The sequence below is a fragment of the Aspergillus neoniger genome (genome assembly GCF_003184625.1).
Source record: "Aspergillus neoniger CBS 115656 unplaced genomic scaffold BO87scaffold_11, whole genome shotgun sequence".
Classification (NCBI taxonomy): domain Eukaryota; kingdom Fungi; phylum Ascomycota; class Eurotiomycetes; order Eurotiales; family Aspergillaceae; genus Aspergillus; species Aspergillus neoniger.
In genome coordinates this window covers 232958-250245 of record NW_020291139.1, presented here as the reverse complement: position 1 = coordinate 250245, position 17288 = coordinate 232958, and the positions used below count along the sequence as shown (strand labels likewise).

Here is a 17288-nt window from a genome sequence, read left to right as displayed (position 1 = left end):
GGGCGATCCGTCTCCGTCCCAGGATGTCCGTGCCTGTTTGTGAAAGGAGTTTGCTCACTACTACCCGTGTCTAGTCAGTCTTCTTATTGGTTGCTATGTGTTTACAGGGGTACGCTCCCGAATTCCACATATCGTCCAACAGCCAAGCTACTCGGGCTAGCTACGCACGAGTTTCCTATCCAGGATTAGCCCAGTATAACCCGCTCAGACCAGGATAGGTAGGAGAAGTGAAACTCTGGCTGACAGCGAGGCTTTCTTGGTCTACACACAGTTCATGCGCTACGGCGCAAGATGATCAAGAATGGCGTACAGCCAAAATGGGGGTTGATCTGCCAGCTCGGATATATCGGCTAGGCTGAATCACCGATCAGAGCTAACTATCCCGTACCAGTACTTAGATAGGTTAGTTCTATGGGCATCTATCTGCGGGACCCGCTTACCAGTTGTGGAGTTCACATAGCAAGTGTCAACTCCTAGTTAACTAGTTTGGAACTACTAATGTGTGATAGACCTCGCGTAGGATATGTACGCGCAACTGCAACTTAATGAGGATAGCAATCATGTATGCGGGAAAAACTATACAATTTAACGACTGGCTACATGTCAAAGGCTACCACCCACAGCCTCCCCCCCCCCCACCACCTCTCCCTCTCTCCCTCTCGCTGCATCTTCTACCTCAGCCCACCTGCAACTTCCGCCTCCTCCCCAATGGGTCCACTAACGGGACAAACGGGATCCAAATTGAGGTTCCGGTATGGTGTGCGCCACGGGCACCAATCCAATGGTGTCCTCCTGGTCCCCCACAGAGACGGAGAAGCTCTGTTCTTTGGTGATCTCCACGTACCGAGTAGGGGAACGGCTGAAGGCAAAAGGCGTAGTACTGCGGTCGGTGGTGTTTTCCGGCTGACCGGCGGATTTACCATTCTTGCTGAAAGCCACCCTCGAGCTCAGCCGCGACCATATGCGGTTCACCAGGGGTTGGTAGGCCAGGAAGCAAGTGGCAATGAAATACATGCCTGCCTCAACGTCACTCCAGACGAAGATGTAGATGGCCGACCACGTCTTGTCGGCCACCGCATCGGTCTTCAGGTACTCGCTCCAGCATATGACACCAAATATAAAACCCCTACAGCACAAAACCTCTCGGGTTAGCGAGTCTGGCGCACGAGAAGGGAGCGGACTCAACTCACACACTGCCAAACAGGAAGGTCACGATAAGGCCGAGGCGGACACGTCCCGTGACTTGTAGCTTCAGTACATACGGAATAGGGATGATCATGATGGCAATATCCGACACGATGTTTGGAAGTCGGATCCATCGGAGGAGCATGTTTAGATCGAAACAGGTGCCTTTGACGTTGGTGTCCCAGAGGGCTTTGAGAGGTCTGCAGACGGCAAAGCACGCTGAGAATCCCCCGACTGAATAGCCGATGACGATAGCCCCAGTGAGATAGCAGGCATAGCGCGCTGACTTGTTGATGCCAAAAAGGGTAATGTAGAGGCTCAGGATGGTCAACTTCGAGAGAGCTGTGGAGACACACCATACTATTGAAACCGCAATGATGAGTTTGGAGAACACGACCGATTGGGTTGGGTCAGTCTCCATTATGTACGCGACATGCAATCCGGTGCCTCCGTAGCGGACGTCAACAATCATTATAACGAAGAAGGCCATGGTGGCCACCCAGGCTAAGACGATGAGAGTATCATCTCGGCCCCAGCGGACTCTGCCGATTCGTCGCGAGATGAAGCGTAGAACAATCGCAATGGTCGACAATATTATGAACAGAATGTTCATTCCATACAGCAATGGCTGTTTCGATGCAGTGAGATTGTCTTCTTCCCGCCGAGTGTACATGATGAGATATGAGAGGGCTAGTTGATGAGAGGGGAGACTCGCAGAGAAAGCATTGCGTGGAAATAAAAGGGGAGGTGGGAGGATATCGTGGGCCCCAGATCTTTCTCACCATGACTTTTGAACCCGTCGCCCCGGAAGAAGGGAGGTTCTGGGGCTGTGACAAGAGTTGTCGAGGTGCAGGATAAGCCAGCCCTTCCCCCCACCCCCTCTCTCTTCCTGCTCTCCACCACCGGTCGATGGTGGGGACGGCACCACAACACCAAGTAGTAGATGCATATGGATGCATATGGATGCAGTCTATCAAACAATACCAGTTGTGATCAGAAGGAGTATCCATACCGGTTCAGCATTCCTTGTAATCATAGGAGCTATTACGCCAGAGGAGGTATGGTAGGGGAGAGGCATTTATCAGTAAATGAATATATGATGGTTTTACTAGCCCGGAGGTACCTTGGCTTGGGATATATGTCTTTTCTTTCTCAGCCAGGCGGCGGTTCGCTGTCAGATTAACAGACTTCGACGGAGGTGGGATAAGGAAAGGATTTCTGTGTGTGCAGTACAGCGAACGGCTTACTGCAGACGCCTTGTAACAGGTTGTAATGCCATTGTCTCATTACGGCCCCCAAGGCCCTAACGTGAGTAGTAAAATTAAGCCTCAGCGCTACGGGCGGAACTGACACGGAAGCTCCCAATCATTCCATGGTGTGACCCCCACCCCCCCAGATAAGCCCCCTTTGCGCAAACCTGTATCAGGTACCCTATTCTGGGATCATTAAGCTCCTCTAGGTGACGGCTAGGAGCCTGAAGGTCTACGCAGTCTGCCCTAATTGCACTAACGGTGGCACAGCCGACATCAGACAACACCACCCCCTCTCTGTTCATCCATGTTGGTCAGCAATCACATACATACAGCCAACCAATCATTGCTCGCCATGTTATTGCTTCTAGCCTCACTCGGCCAGTCGCGGCGGGTATGCGAATCACCTGCACTCACTTGGGAGCCATCGACAACCTAAGCCTCTTCGATATGCTACCGGATAAACGGCATGTTTGTACACTCTGAGCACAGCCCTCTCCTGATGGGTCCTGGGAATGTGATTTAGGGGCCATATCGGCGGGAGAGGATTAATGAGGTCGCAGTTGTCTTGTGCTTCAGCCTATCGTTGGATCGCAATAGAGGCGAAATGGCGCGGCCTACGAGCATCCCTTGCACCAAACCGGTCCGTGCATCGCCGCAGCGCTCTTACGTCCGGAAACACTCGTCTACTTGACTGGCTACAGTATCCTGTAATATCATTTACTCTTAGGCAAGAGGGATAGAATCCAATTACTGTGTATATCCCATCCCGGGTTGATATGGAAGTAGGGACTATACAGTTAGCTGACCCTCTCTCTCCGAGAAGATATAAGGCAAAGACTAGAACCTGCAATGAGTGCCACAAATCATTTGGAATAAGACAGCCCCCTTTTCTTCTACGCAAGAATCTCAATTCTACACAATGCCGCTTATGCTCAGCGAAGATTCCTACTGCCCGAGCGACAGCCGGTCAGTTCCCTTGGCCATTGTCGGCTTTGCCTTTGAGTTTCCCCAGGAGGCGACATCCAGTGAACGCTTTTGGGAGATGATCCGCCACGGAAGATCCGCCAGTACGGACTTTCCCACGGATCGGATGAACATCGAGGCGTTCTACCACCCGTCGAAGGATCGGCCTAGTAACGTACGCCCCCTCTAATGATCCTGTGTACCTCACACGGCTGATGTTGTTCGTAGCTATCTGTTCGGGGAGGAAACTTCATCCGAGAAGACCTGGGAGCATTCGACGCTCCTTTCTTCTCCATCACGCCCGGAGAGGCTGCCTGTATGGATCCACAGCACCGACGCATGTTGGAAGCGACATACCACGCATTGGAAGATGGTACCCATTCTCTCCTTCACGAGAACCTATTCCAATTTGCTCATGACTCGTCCAGCTGGCATCCCGATTGAGAAGTGTTCCGGCACTAACACGGCCGTATACACGGGGTGTTTCACCAATGACTACCAGAGTGTCCTACAGGAGGACTTTGAGCTCGAAGCCACCCACGCCGCGATGGGAATTGCCCCCTCAATGCTAGCCCATCGGGTGAGCTGGTTCTTCAACTTCAAAGGTGTCTCTATGAATCTCGATTCGGCCTGCTCCAGCAGCTTGGTCGCCTTGCACCTAGCGGCTCAAGGTCTGGCTGCGGGAAATTCTTCCATGGTATGTGTCCGGTCATTCATGTGTAGAGATTGGTCAATCAAATCCAGCCATGCCCAGTTAAATCTCCTTTGATGGGCACATCTGCAAAGCAATGGCTAACATACTATGGGTAAATGTCCTCAGGCACTCGTTGGGGGAGCCAACATCGTTTTCCACCCAAATTTTATGAAGATGATGTCTTCTTTCAACTTCCTCTCACCCGACAGCCGAAGCTGGAGCTTTGACAAGCAGGCCAACGGCTACGCGCGTGGTGAAGGCATTGGCATGCTTGTCGTGAAGCGACTGTCTGATGCTTTGCGTGATGGCGACTGCATTCGCGCAGTTATTCGCAACACAGGCGCAAACCAGGACGGTCGAACTCCCGGTATCACGCAGCCCAACGGGTCATCCCAACTCGATCTAATCAAGCGGACCTACGACCAGGTAGGATTGGACATGGGTCCAACGCGCTTCTTCGAGGCCCACGGTACCGGAACCCCGGTCGGGGACCCCATCGAGGCCAACGCTATCGGTCAGGCCTTCAGTCACTGCCGGTCTGTCGAGGACCCGCTGTATATCGGTGCGGTTAAGGCTAATATCGGTCATCTGGAGGGTGCCAGCGGTTTGGCCGGCCTAATCAAGACCATCCTAGTTTTGGAGCATGGCATTATCCCCCCGATTGCCGGGTTCCGCACACTGAACCCCCGCATTGATGCCAACCAGCTCCGTTTAAAGTTCCCCAAGGTAGCTATTCCCTGGCCTAGTACCGGCCTGCGTCGTGCTTGCGTCAACTCTTTCGGGTTCGGCGGTACCAACTCCACAGTTATCCTGGATGATGCCTACCATTATCTGGACCAGCATGGACTCAAGGGATATCACCAAACGCAACCATGTTATATAGCACCAAGTCCCACACTGCAAGTACTAGCTGCTCCGTCAGCATCTGAGACGACCGTCAAAGTGCTTGTCTGGTCCGCTGCGGACCAAACTGCTGCGGAAAAGCTCAGCGCTGCGTATCACGACACCATCCGCCAGTGTCCTCCAGAGGAGCTGTCAGACTTGGCCTACACCTTGACTTCCCGTCGGAGCAGATTCCCTTGGAGAGGTTTTACGGTCACTGGAGGTGGTCAGCAACTGGAGGCCGTAAAGCCCGTACGAGCACGCGATGGAGTACAACTAGCCTTTGTGTTCACAGGACAAGGCGCACAGTACCTGGGAATGGGGAAGGGCCTAATCTCGGTGCATCCGGTGTTCAAACAAACAGTCGACCTGTTGGATGCTGACCTTCATGCCCTCGGCTGCTCGTGGTCCCTGCGCGGCTTGTTCGAGGGCGACAGCCACCTGCCCATCAATCAGCCAGAGTACAGTCAGCCAGCAACCACCTGTCTACAGATCGCTCTGGTCGATCTGCTTCAAAGTTGGGGCGTCCAGCCGGCCATCGTTGTGGGTCACTCGTCCGGCGAAATTGCCGCAGGCTATGCAGCCGGTGCCTTGTCGCGCGCCACGGCCGTCAAGATCGCCTATCACCGTGGCCGCCTATCCTCGCAGCTAGCAAGTCAAAGAACGGATTTGTCAATGATGGCTGTCGGCGCCTCTGTCTCAGACATCCAGCCCTACCTGGCTCGTCTTGACCAGCCCACTGCAGTCATTGTGGGCTGCGTCAACAGCCCAACCAGCATCACCCTCACTGGGTCCATCGCCCAGCTGCACACTCTCCAACAATGGCTTGAGCATGACTCCATATTTGCCCGCATGCTGCGTGTCCCCATGGCCTACCACTCGCCCGCCATGAACGCTATCGCCGCCGAATACCGCGACGCAATGGGTGACCTCTTGCTCCCAAATCTCAAGGCAAACCCACGATATACTACTACCACCACCCCGATGATCTCTTCGGTAACACAAGCCCTCGTCACCCCAAAAGTCCTCGCCAGCGCAGACTACTGGGTCCGAAACCTGACTTCACCCGTAGAATTCTGCGGCGCTCTCTCACGCCTTCTGTTCGCGGAATCATCATCCACCTCCTTCCCCATCACTCATCTTCTTGAAATCGGCCCTCATCGTGCCCTCCAAGGCCCCATCACCGATACCATTCGCGCCTCAGCAGCCTCCAAAACAGCCACTAAGGCAACGCCTCCTCGCTACCTCTCCCTCCTGGACCGCAAAGTTCCCGCCTCAACCACCCTCCTCCAGGCCACTGGCCACCTTTTCTGCGCGGGCTTCACGCCCAACCTCCTCCTCGCCAACAATATCCCCCAATCCAAACCACGGCCCATCCCCTCCCACCGTCTCCCCAGCTACCCCTTTAACCACAGCCAAACCTACTGGAAAGAAAGCCGCCTTGGCAAGAACTTCCGCTTCCGCACACACCGCCGCCACGACCTTCTCGGCACCCGTAGCCTAGACTGGAACCCGCAGATCGCGCAATGGCGCAATATCATCCGTCTGCGCGAAGTCCCCTGGCTCCGCGACCACACTCTCGACGGTCAGATTCTCTGTCCAGGAACCGGGATGCTGCTCATGGCTGTGGAAGCTTTTCGCCAGCTTGGCCTGATGACCACACCGGGTATCGAAATTCGGGACGCGCGATTTATACATGCTTTGCGGGTGCCCGCGGAGGCAGGGGAGGTCGAGACACAATTGACGCTGATTAGCGAGGGATCGGAGTGGACGAGGTTTAGGCTGTTTGCGATGGAGGGCGGGAGTTACGTGGAGTGCTGTGAAGGGAGGATCCGGGGGGCAGCAGCGGATCATGAGGATGAACTTGAGACGCTTGTGCTCCCCAGTGCTGTTACCAATGGGCAATTGGTGCAGGAGTGGGTACAGCAGGTGAGGGACGGTTGCTCCCAGCCATCGCCGCAGGACATCTACGATGGCTCGACGGGCAGCTCTCTGCATTACGGCCCGGCGTTTCAGAACGTCAAGCAGCTGCGGCTGGGACCGGGTGCCACGGCAGTGGCGGCAATTGACTTGGAGAGCTGGAAAAGGGTCATGAGTGAGGAGGACGCGCCGCCGTATGCCGTGCACCCGTGTACCATGGACGGGCTGGCGCAGTTGGTCGTGCCGGCGCTGAACCACGAACAGCGCGACACTTTGCCGACTATGGTACCAGCGCGGGCTTCCCGCATCTGGATGGACCTTCGTAAGCCGGCATTGCTGCACCAGGGCGAGATCCTGGCTGTCGCGCAATGCCGGCTGCGGGGCCATCGTGGCGCCAGGGCCGATGTGGTAGGCATGAGTGTGGACGGGGATCGGCCGCTGCTATGTATTGAAGGTCTGGAAACCTCCTTTATTGAGGCGGCGAAGCCAACAGCAGTAATTGGCGACTCGTCGCGACAACGCCAGCTATGCACGAGCCTGGTTTGGCGGCCTGACGTGGATATGCTTGATCGCGAGCAGCTGCGCGAGGAGGTCTGTCGCGACCGACCGTCAGAAGCGCCTAATGCGCTGGGCCGGTTTCGATCTTTGCAGGTGGCTACGCTTGGATATGTGATCAAGGCAATGGAGTACCTGGCGCAGCATCCAGAGGTGCCCGTACCTAATTATCTCCAGCGGTACGTAGCCTGGATGCACTACCAGCGCCAGCGACTTCGGGGTAGTCCCGAATGGACGGCGGCACAGAAGCTGGCGCAGGATCCGGATGCGCAGGCGCGCCTGGTGCAGGAAGTGGAGGAGGGCTGTGGCACAGAAGGACAATTCTTCATGACTGTGGGACGGCATTTGATCGCGGTGCTGTCGGGGACGGAGGATCCGCTGGAACTACTATTCCGTGACGGGATGTTGCACCGGTACTACGAGCAGATGCTGGCGGATGCATACCACGCGCACCCGGCGTCGCGTTACCTCGAGTTGCTGGGGTTCAAAAACCCGGAGCTGAGGGTGTTGGAAGTCGGCGCTGGCACGGGGGGTCAGACGCTACGGTCGTTGCAGACTCTTTGTCCCCCGGATGCACCGGCGCAGTGTTCACTGTACGATTATACCGACATCTCGCCAGGGTTCTTCCCCGCAGCCCAGCAGAAGTTTGCAGATTATAGCCCCGTGGTGCGCTTCCGCACGTGTGATATCTCGGTGGATCCGGTCACGCAGGGGTTCGAGGATGGGAGCTATGATTTGGTCCTAGCGTCGCATGTGCTGCATGCGACAGATCGGCTCGATGAATCGCTGCAGCATGTCCGGCGGTTGCTGAAGCCCGGAGGCAAGCTTTTGCTGTTCGAAATCACTGAGCCTAACTCGGTACACATTGGCTTTGCATTTGGGCTGTTGAAGGGCTGGTGGAGTCCGCTAGATCACGAGGAGCGCTCAGCTCACAGCCCCTGTCTGAGTCCGACCCAGTGGGATGAACGGCTGAGGCAGAACGGGTTCTCAGGCGTGGAGATTGAAGTCCCCGGGCAGAGCATTCCGGAATGCCAATATCTGAGCATCATTGTTTCTAGCGCAGACGTACCTGACAATGAGCAGCCGCAGCCACAACAACAGCAGCAGATCGTGATACGTGATCCATCGATTGTGTCGCAATGCGCGATGGCACATGAACTGGGCGGGCAGATCTGCTCTTTAGCCGAGGCATCAGAATTGGACATTCCCACGGAAGCCATGGTGGTGGTGCTGCTTGAGATGGAGAAGACATTGTTGGCCGATGTGTCATCCCACGACTGGACGCATTTGCATGCTGTCCTCTTGCAGGCCAAGAACGTTCTGTGGATCACACAGCCGCCAGCCGAGAGTCCGGATCAAATTCCCCAGCATGGCCTGGTTGAGGGATTCGGGCGCGCTCTGGCCTCGGAAGATGCCACCCGCAAGTTCGTTACCCTGGCCCTAGATGGCCAGGTCTCGTCAGTCCGTGCCACTGAGACGGTCCACCACCTTGTCACCGAGATCATGCGTAATCCGGTTGATGCTGTGGAGACTACCTACTCCACCTTGCACGGTGTGATCCATATCCCCCGTGTCATGTCAAATGACCCCATGAACGAGATCGTATCCCAGGCGACCATGCCTCGTCGGACCGAACAGTGGACCCTGGAAGATGGAAGCAAGCCTGCCGCTGCTGCAACCCTGTGCATCGGACCACCGGGGCGTCTACAGGAGCTGGAATACCATGAAGTGGCGGAGCACAAGGGTGATTTGGTGGCAGAGGACGAGGTAATCTTTGATGTGCAAGCATTTGGATTGAGCCCGCGCGATGTCTTAGTGGCAGCCGGGCAGCTGGATGCAGTGGCCCTGGGCAGCGCTTGTTCTGGTATTGTCCGTGCCGCAGGAAGCTGCACAGGGTTCCTGCCCGGCGACCGGGTGTGCGCCGTGGGCAACGCCATGGCCGCGTCCCTGGTACGCACCTCAGCTCGCGCAGTGGTCCCAATCCCCGCGAATTGGAGTTTTGCACAGGCGGCCGCCGTGCCAATTCCCGCGTGGCTGGCCTTTTACGCGTTGGATTGTGTGGCGCGGCTGGCGACGGACGAGACGGTGCTTGTACATCATTCGGTTGGTAACAGCGTCCAACGCATGGCCATACAGCTAGCTATGCGCCGCAGTGCACGCGTCTTAGCCACCGTGCCCAGCGAGAGCCAGAAGACTAATCTGTGTACCGCCCTTGAGCTGGCCGAGACAGAGGTCTTAGTAGTTACCGAGGACGCAGAGCTCGCGCCAGCCCTAATGAAGCTGGCGATTCGTGGCATAGATGTCATTGTCTGCTCGGCCACAGACGAGCGTATGTCGCAGCACCTCACCTCTGGTGGCCGCTTGGTTGATATCAGCTGGGGTAAGCAGCAACAACAACAAAAGTCGCCGCTGCAACCTTTTGCCCAACGCGCAAATACCTCTTACACCCGCATCAACATGGCTGAGCTCCTGCAGCAGCGTCCACAGCGCGCTTACAACATCTTCCAAGAGGCAATGACTGAGTATCTGGGCGATCAGCCGCCGCAGCCGCATGTCTATACCGCCGGTTCCGAGACGGAAGCATTGCAGCAGGTGGATTTGATGGGAGGCACCGTTGTGACGCTTGACGCCGGCCGTTCCATCCCCGTTAGTAGTATCACTCGCCCCCGATCCCAATTTTCAGCTGATGTCTCGTACGTGATCGCCGGAGGTCTTGGTGGGCTGGGACGCAGCCTGGCGCGGTGGATGGCTAGTCGCGGGGCGCGGCATCTGGTGCTGTTGTCTCGTTCGGGAGCGCGTACAGCGGCAGCGCAAGCATTGGTAAAGGAGCTCGAACGGCAAGGTGTGCACGTAGCAACGCCTGCAGTCGATATCAGTCAGCGAGAGTCGCTCGAGCAGGCGCTATTGGAGCTAAAGCGCACGATGCCGCCGATCCGGGGATGTATCCAGGCGACAGTGGCCTTGCGCGACAACATGTGGGAAAACATGACGCATGAGGACTGGTCGCTCAGCATTGGCTCCAAGGTTACCGGCTCGTGGAATCTACACTGGTGTCTACCCCGCGAGCTGGATTTCTTCGTGCTGCTATCCTCGCTGAATGGCCTCTTCGGGGCGCCCGGTCAGTCAAATTATGCAGCTGGAAATGCGTTCAAGGACTCTCTTGCGCATTTCCGGATCGCACAGGGTCTCAAGGCGGTATCTATCGACTTAGGTCTGATGCTGAGTGAGGGAATGGTTGCTGAAAGCGACTTCCTGCGGTTGATGCTGCAGCGCAATGCCATGCTGATGGATATTGCTATCGAGGAGATGGTCGCCCTCTTCGACTATTACTGCGATCCAACTCTGCCACGGCTAACCCATTCGACTGCGCAGGTCGTTGTAGGCATTGAGATGCCATCGGTTGCTTTGGCCAAATGTCTCGATTTGCACCATTCGGTCCACCGGCCGTTGTTCCGCCACCTGTTCCAAATGGACGCGCAGCGGCACCGAAGGCATGGGGAAGCAGAGAAGGAGATGGCACCGATAGCAATGACGACTGCGCTTGACCGGCCCGCGCTGCTGAAACAGTCAGCATCTATTGTTGAAGCTACCGAACTGGTGCTCGAGTGGCTGTCGGGAAAGCTGAGCCAGGTGCTGGGAATAGCGGCTGCAGACGTGGAGCCAAGTAAGCCCATTCACATGTATGGGCTGGACTCCATGGTGTCGGTCGATCTACGCAACTGGTTTAACCGCGAGATTGGGGCTACATTCACTGTATTTGACTTGATGAGTAACACGCCCCTGCGTGAACTAAGTAGGATGGCCGCCGAACGAAGTCGTTATCGGCTGAAGAGCAGCAAAACCACCACCACCACAAGCAGCAGTCCAGCGGTGACACGCTCCGATGAAATCGCCGAGCTAGTACGCAATTACACGGCGGATTTACCCGTGCGCTCGTCCAGGGTGTCGATGGGTGATGCTACTGTTTCGGACCGGTCGACCATCCTTCTTACTGGGTCGACGGGGTCGTTGGGCAACTACCTTTTGTACGGCTTGCTGCGCAATCCCCAGGTCAGTAAAATTTACTGTCTGAACCGATCGGATGACGCTGCAGCTCGGCAACGTCGCGGTTTCTTGGAGAGGGGACTCGATACGTCATTACTTGAGGACTCGAGCCGGGTACAATTTCTGAAGGCTTCGTTTGGGGAACGTCAACTGGGGCTGGCAGAATCGGAATACAACCATTTGCTAGAGTCAGTCGACACGATCATCCATAACGCATGGAAAGTAAACTGGAACCATCACGTCTCATCTTTCGAAGATCCTCACATCAAGGGTGTTCGCGAACTCATCAACTTCAGCATGGCAAGCCGGTATAATGCGCACGTGGCGTTTATCTCCTCCGTCAATACGATCACGGCGTGGAAGCCCTCTGGTGTGTCAGAGGAGTGGGATACAATTCCCGAAGAGCCTATGGAATCTGCAGATGTCGTGATGCCACAAGGCTATGCTGAAGCTAAGCATGTCGGGGAGCGGATCTGCATCGAGGCGTCGAGAAAATGTGGCGTTCCAACTAGTATCCTGCGCGTGGGCCAAATCGCAGGTCCAAATAGCCGGCTGGGTATGTGGAATCCACACGAGTGGATTCCCACGCTGATCAAGACTTCCAAGTCAATGGGCCAGATCCCCAGCGACCTGGGTCACTTTTTAGTCGACTGGGTCGCTGTGGACATCCTGGCGACCATCGTGTTGGAAATACTCCAAAGTCGCCGAGCCACCACGGCTGCCGCCATGGCTACTACTCCTACTACTAGCAGTGTCTTCCATCTGACAAGCCCGACAGGTGTTTCTTGGAAGTCACTTATTCCGGCCATTCAAGAGAGGTATCCGGTGAAGCTAGTATCTCTCTCAGAATGGGTAGATGAGCTGGGGCGCCTGCAGGAGCTCTCACCAGAAGAAGTGACCGAGAAACCAGCTATTAAGTTGTTAGACTTCTACCGCCTGCTGGCTGGTGCGATGGAGGCAAGTCCTAGAATGAGTCTGGAGCGAGCCAGGGCAGCCAGTCGGACCATGGCGTCTCTAGGCCCGGTGTCCCTGGCTCAGATGTCAAACTGGCTGGACCAGTGGAACTTTTGAGCTTGATGTAGATTCTTTTGTCTTGACATAGCTATGGAGTAATATCATTATCTCTAACCTACCTACACTATATCCCTTCTCAATCTAGTTCGATTGTAATTGTAGCTCTATATATAGGGGGGGGTTGGGCTATCTTCTCTTCTTTTTCCCATCAGATTGTTCAATGATAGGCTGACTAACTTTTTGATTGAATTTGGCATAAAAGGGTAGTATTCAGGTACAATCTTCAGTCATGTCCCCACTCCTGCCACTGGATCTGGGGTCATCCATATTCAGTGAGATTGGGTGACGACGACCCACAAAACGAAATGGTAGCATAATGTATTGGTGTACGAGAGGCCTAAGTAGGATGTCAATCTAGATCGTATAAAGACGAAAAGGTATAATTCTGCTTCATCGAATCTATCTCTCACCAAAACGCGCAGGCAGTTCCATGATCAGAAATACCGTGACCATCTCACTCGAACCATTTCTGATCCTTGTCCTCCACATACACCTTAGGAATTTCACCTCTTCCATCAATAAAGACAGAACCACTATCAGGCTGATTGTGGCCGCCCTCCTCATACGAATATGAGACAATCTTGGGCTTCTCAATAACTCCCAACGAATTCGAAAGAATGGAATCAATGATCGCATTGTATTTCGGGAAGGGTTTAGGTCTCGCAGAGGGTCCATAAACCATTGCATACCTCTTCTCATCCGGGCCCAAAAAAAGCCCTGCATTTTTGTTGAAGAGATTCAGGAAGGCGGTCGTTTTCTTCCACAGTTGCGTTAGACTAGCATTATGTTCTTCCATGCTGCAGGGGGGCAGAGGAACGTTAGCTAAAATGGCACCTTTGGTGGAAACGAGCACAAGAGCCGAATTGCCATTCAACCTCCTCGTACCAAGTGTTCTTATGGTTTGTCCACTCGTGAAGGAGACAAAGTCGACTCCGCCAATGGGGACTTCAATTGCCTCGTTGGACTGCAACGCATCCTCGAAGAGAGATGCGGTAGAGGCGGTTGGAAGAGGCATTTTGATGGATTGGCTGGGTCTGGGTTGGAAGCTCGATTGACTATCACACAGAACTGTTTGAGTTTAGCTTTGAGGGAGCTAGAGAACTTCTCAGATCCTTTTCCCTTACCGGCCTACTTATATAATTATTTCTCCATTCTAGAAGCAACTATATATATGCGAAATCCAACCTGGGTGGATTTTGTCGAAGTTGGCCAAGATTAGTAGGATTTATACATAGATATCCTCAGTAACAAAGGGAAGAAGCCGTTATATCATTATATATACCTTGGTGATCCGAGCAGAAATTGAGAAATTAATGGGAAGCAAGCATCCTTCTTTCTCCACGGGAATGATGTGTCTAATTTAGTTAAACCAAAACCCAGGTTTCGAGAATGTTCTTATTCAAACTGTCCGGAGCTATACAATATATATTATCTAGACTAGAGCACGCAGCACTGGTTAGCCTGTTCTCAGTATCCTAATTGCAACGCTTTCTATACTGGGTCTTCATATTAATTGGCCCAAAGGGACTTTCCTTGCCGATTGCGTTCATGCTTAGCCTCCAACCTGATACATGCAGAAGTTCATTCGGGAGATAACCGTTTCGATGTAGAATAATCATCTCAATGATGCGACCAATTCTGCTGTGAATATCGAACAAATTCATCTTTCTAACACTGAAAGAAAAGAAAAGAAAAGAAAAGAAAGAAAAACTTAGAATAGCGAGACTACGCAGCTAAAAGCATATTACCCAAAGGGTATAGTGTGAGCGGAGAAGCAGGTCTGTAGCGGATGTTGTGCAGACTCCAGAGCGGAAGACTATCCTTTTTGTGTGGCAAGAGACCGTACCGCGTGGATTCCCCTTTCCGAATGTTTTGTGTACCATAGCCAATGACGACTTGGACAAAGAAGAGCGAGCTCGACTGGCGCAATGCCCTCTTTCAATGATCATGACTTCGTCTATGTTGTGTGCCTCCCCGTTGACTTCTCGTTTCCCTCCAAGCAGTCTGTAGTGAGGAAAAGGTGAGATTGCAAATTTCAATATAGATGTAGCTCATTCTGTAGCTTTTGTTGTCCGAGACTTCTGACCCTCCAACTAGTCATTCTTAGAGCTCTCTCCGACAGAGGATTAGCAAGATGAAGAACAGGACCGTACGTTTGTCGATGACGCTCATCGCTTCTCTCCCGGGCTTCTAGCATATTGGCCGTCATATATTCAACATCAGAAACCGGTACTAGCCAGACTTTTTGGTTCGTGCAACCTTGAGGGCACTGGGGCCTCGAAAGTGCGATATAATCTCCCGTATCTCGATGCCACCTAGGTCGATAGTTGCTACCACAGCGCTGACCACATTTGCTGCATTTTAACTCGATAATAGCTGGCTTACTATAATTTTCAATCATAGACTTGCCGCCGTTTGGTTCCGTCGGGTCGTCGTCATTATCTTCAGAAGGCTCGCCAGCAATCCTATTCGGCAACTGTACTTGTGATGCGTCAACCTTTCTCGTGCCCCTGCGCCTCTTTAGGGGAGGGCCGGTATCTAGACTCCCGGGCGTGTTGGCATTACCGAGGTTTACCTGTGAACGTCTGGTATAGCTCCGAGTGGTGAATGTGCTCGAGGGGCGGGCTTCAAGATGCGCGATCAGGGTTTGGTCGTCCATATACGAGAAATTGAACGCAAATATAGCGAGATCGCGTAAGGGGATGAAGGATATATCTCCATTGACGGGAACAAAATGCTGGTCGTTGCGAGAGCAGTTATGACATGTGAACGATCTTGGAATGTATTTAGGACGTGCTCCTTTGGTCCATTGGGGACTTTTGTCCAGTGCTCAGTTTCGAATGGAAGTTTTCCCTATCACAGTCCTTTCCCTGCAGTATAAGCACCAGAGTTTAACGGTAGTGGAATACCCTTCGCACTCATCATCGGTGCGGATCAGCTTGCGAGCTGCAACGGTGGTATCAATCAGGAAATCAAATACCATATATGGCGTCTGATCAGCGGGTATGGCATATCTTGTTGTTTCATAACAAGCTTCTGAGTTGCATTTGCAGTCCCGACAAATATATATCCCAGAATGCTGAATAGAGAACCGAGGAAGGAGATCGGGAGGCTGCGGGCAGCGACAGTTGTCGCATACACAAGGCATGCTTTCTAAAGTGGAATAGTAACAGGAGGATCTGGCTGTTGGTCGGTAGGCACGATAGATGCGGTTCCGTATCCTTGCTTGTTGAAAATTCATCAAGCCTTGAATTAACTCCATGGTATTTAGGTTAGATGATTGTGGTCCATCACCTCCAACACAATGTTTTTTGTACGCAAAGAGCAGGTCATCGCGAGTCCTGATGGATATTCCACCAAAAAATGAATGCTGTTGGGCCTCAAACCATTCTCTCATGACCGCACAGGGTAACGACTCCAGCAAGTCGTTTTGCATATTCAAGGACTTATATTCTTGTCTGAACTCTCGCGAGCCGAGGCGCTTCCTACTGTCCAGAACTTTCAAGAGCACCTCATCCAACCTTTTAAAGCTCATGACCTCGCTGGTATCTGTGATTATAGGGCATGCAGCATCCGGTGTTGGTACATTTCTTTGCCTCGGCAGGTCGATAATACCGAACCGAGAATTTTCTTTCTCAGCTAGACACCACTCATTGAAATACGCGTTCTGAATAAATTCAGCCTTGCTCGTCCAAAGCCTCGTAGCATAATAATCAGCAGTAAAAGGCAGGCACGCCAACTGATGGGCAACACTAATCCTTAAATCCTGCTCTATTGCTTCTCTTTGTGACCTCGACTGATAGGAGAGAAATCTCTGTGGGTGTAGCGCGAATATAATGATTCTTGCGATCTTCTTCCCAGCCACAATCGGCTTCCACTCGAAGTGGAGCCAAACACCTTCGTACTCCCCCCACAGACTGAGTGATGTCAAATCCAAATGCTTCATCGCCCATTTTCTTACCGAAGAACCGTATATTATCTCTATCTTTGCCTGCACTGTGCTTCGAATCCATTCCGTGTGATTCTCATGGAAAGCTCGGATATGATCTGGATATTTTGCAAATGGGCAGAAGTCCTCTCGTCGGTGGAAGTGGTCAAACATGAAGTGAAGCTCGGGGTCGTAGTGATGGTTCATAATGAGTGCCGTGCACCCATTTGTAACATCAGCAACCTCCCCGTTTTTGGCGTGAAGGGTGGTATAGGAAGGATTGTGTAGGTGATGAGCGATACGTGCCTGCCATGAGCCTGACGGACGAACAATATGCTCCAAACAACGGGTGGGAAGTGGGTCCTTCCAGAGCTGTGTCTCTGCGAGCTGGAAGGAAGATAGTTCATCGGATATTGCCTTATGATCGATTTCTAAACCGATGATTGATTAGTAGAAACTCTCACTGGACTTAGCCACTTTTGGCTACATACCGGTGCTTTTCTCCCGATGTTCAAGCTCGAGCAAATAAGGTCGAAGCTCATCCACTTTGTCACGCAACTTCAGAGGCGGCTCAGAGAGGAATAAGTTCCCAAAAAGTCGGTATGTTCTTGCGAGAGTCCTTGTGAACTGGAGCGTCCCCGGCGTATCTTCTAGTGACTTTTCTTCGGTACACCTTTCCATCTGATCCATGATATAACTCAACGTCGTCCCCAAAATCAGAATGGGTTTCAGGAATTTGCCTCTTCAGCATGTAGTAGGACTTGTGAGTGGCTTACGGCGGTGATAAGCG

The 17288-nt window shown here is 53.2% G+C and overlaps 4 protein-coding genes across 4 annotated transcripts; 1 reads left to right on the top strand and 3 right to left on the bottom strand.

Moving 5' to 3' along the window:
* Positions 1-717: 717 nt before the first annotated feature.
* Positions 718-1858, bottom strand: BO87DRAFT_457846 (uncharacterized protein; the record flags this gene model as incomplete). The annotated part of the gene is made up of 2 exons (XM_025628833.1): positions 718-1126; positions 1191-1858. 2 exons carry the CDS (start codon positions 1856-1858, stop codon positions 718-720), a joined length of 1077 nt encoding a protein of 358 aa, XP_025481146.1.
* Positions 1859-3357: 1499 nt separating this feature from the next.
* On the top strand, positions 3358-12567 carry BO87DRAFT_433440 (polyketide synthase; the record flags this gene model as incomplete). Its single annotated transcript, XM_025627658.1, has 4 exons — positions 3358-3576; positions 3630-3774; positions 3830-4098; positions 4222-12567. 4 exons carry the CDS (start codon positions 3358-3360, stop codon positions 12565-12567), a joined length of 8979 nt encoding a protein of 2992 aa, XP_025481145.1.
* Positions 12568-12973: 406 nt separating this feature from the next.
* Positions 12974-13585, bottom strand: BO87DRAFT_433437 (uncharacterized protein; the record flags this gene model as incomplete). Its single annotated transcript, XM_025627657.1, has 1 exon — positions 12974-13585. The coding sequence occupies one exon, from the start codon at positions 13583-13585 to the stop codon at positions 13025-13027; it is 561 nt and encodes a 186-aa protein (XP_025481144.1). The 3' UTR covers positions 12974-13024.
* A 918-nt stretch (positions 13586-14503) lies between these two features.
* On the bottom strand, positions 14504-17201 carry BO87DRAFT_433432 (uncharacterized protein). The gene is made up of 4 exons (XM_025627656.1): positions 16990-17201; positions 16092-16929; positions 15456-16058; positions 14504-15386 (listed from the first exon to the last, which is right to left on the bottom strand). Exons 1-4 carry the CDS (start codon positions 17186-17188, stop codon positions 14606-14608), a joined length of 2421 nt encoding a protein of 806 aa, XP_025481143.1. The 5' UTR covers positions 17189-17201; the 3' UTR covers positions 14504-14605.
* Positions 17202-17288: the final 87 nt, after the last annotated feature.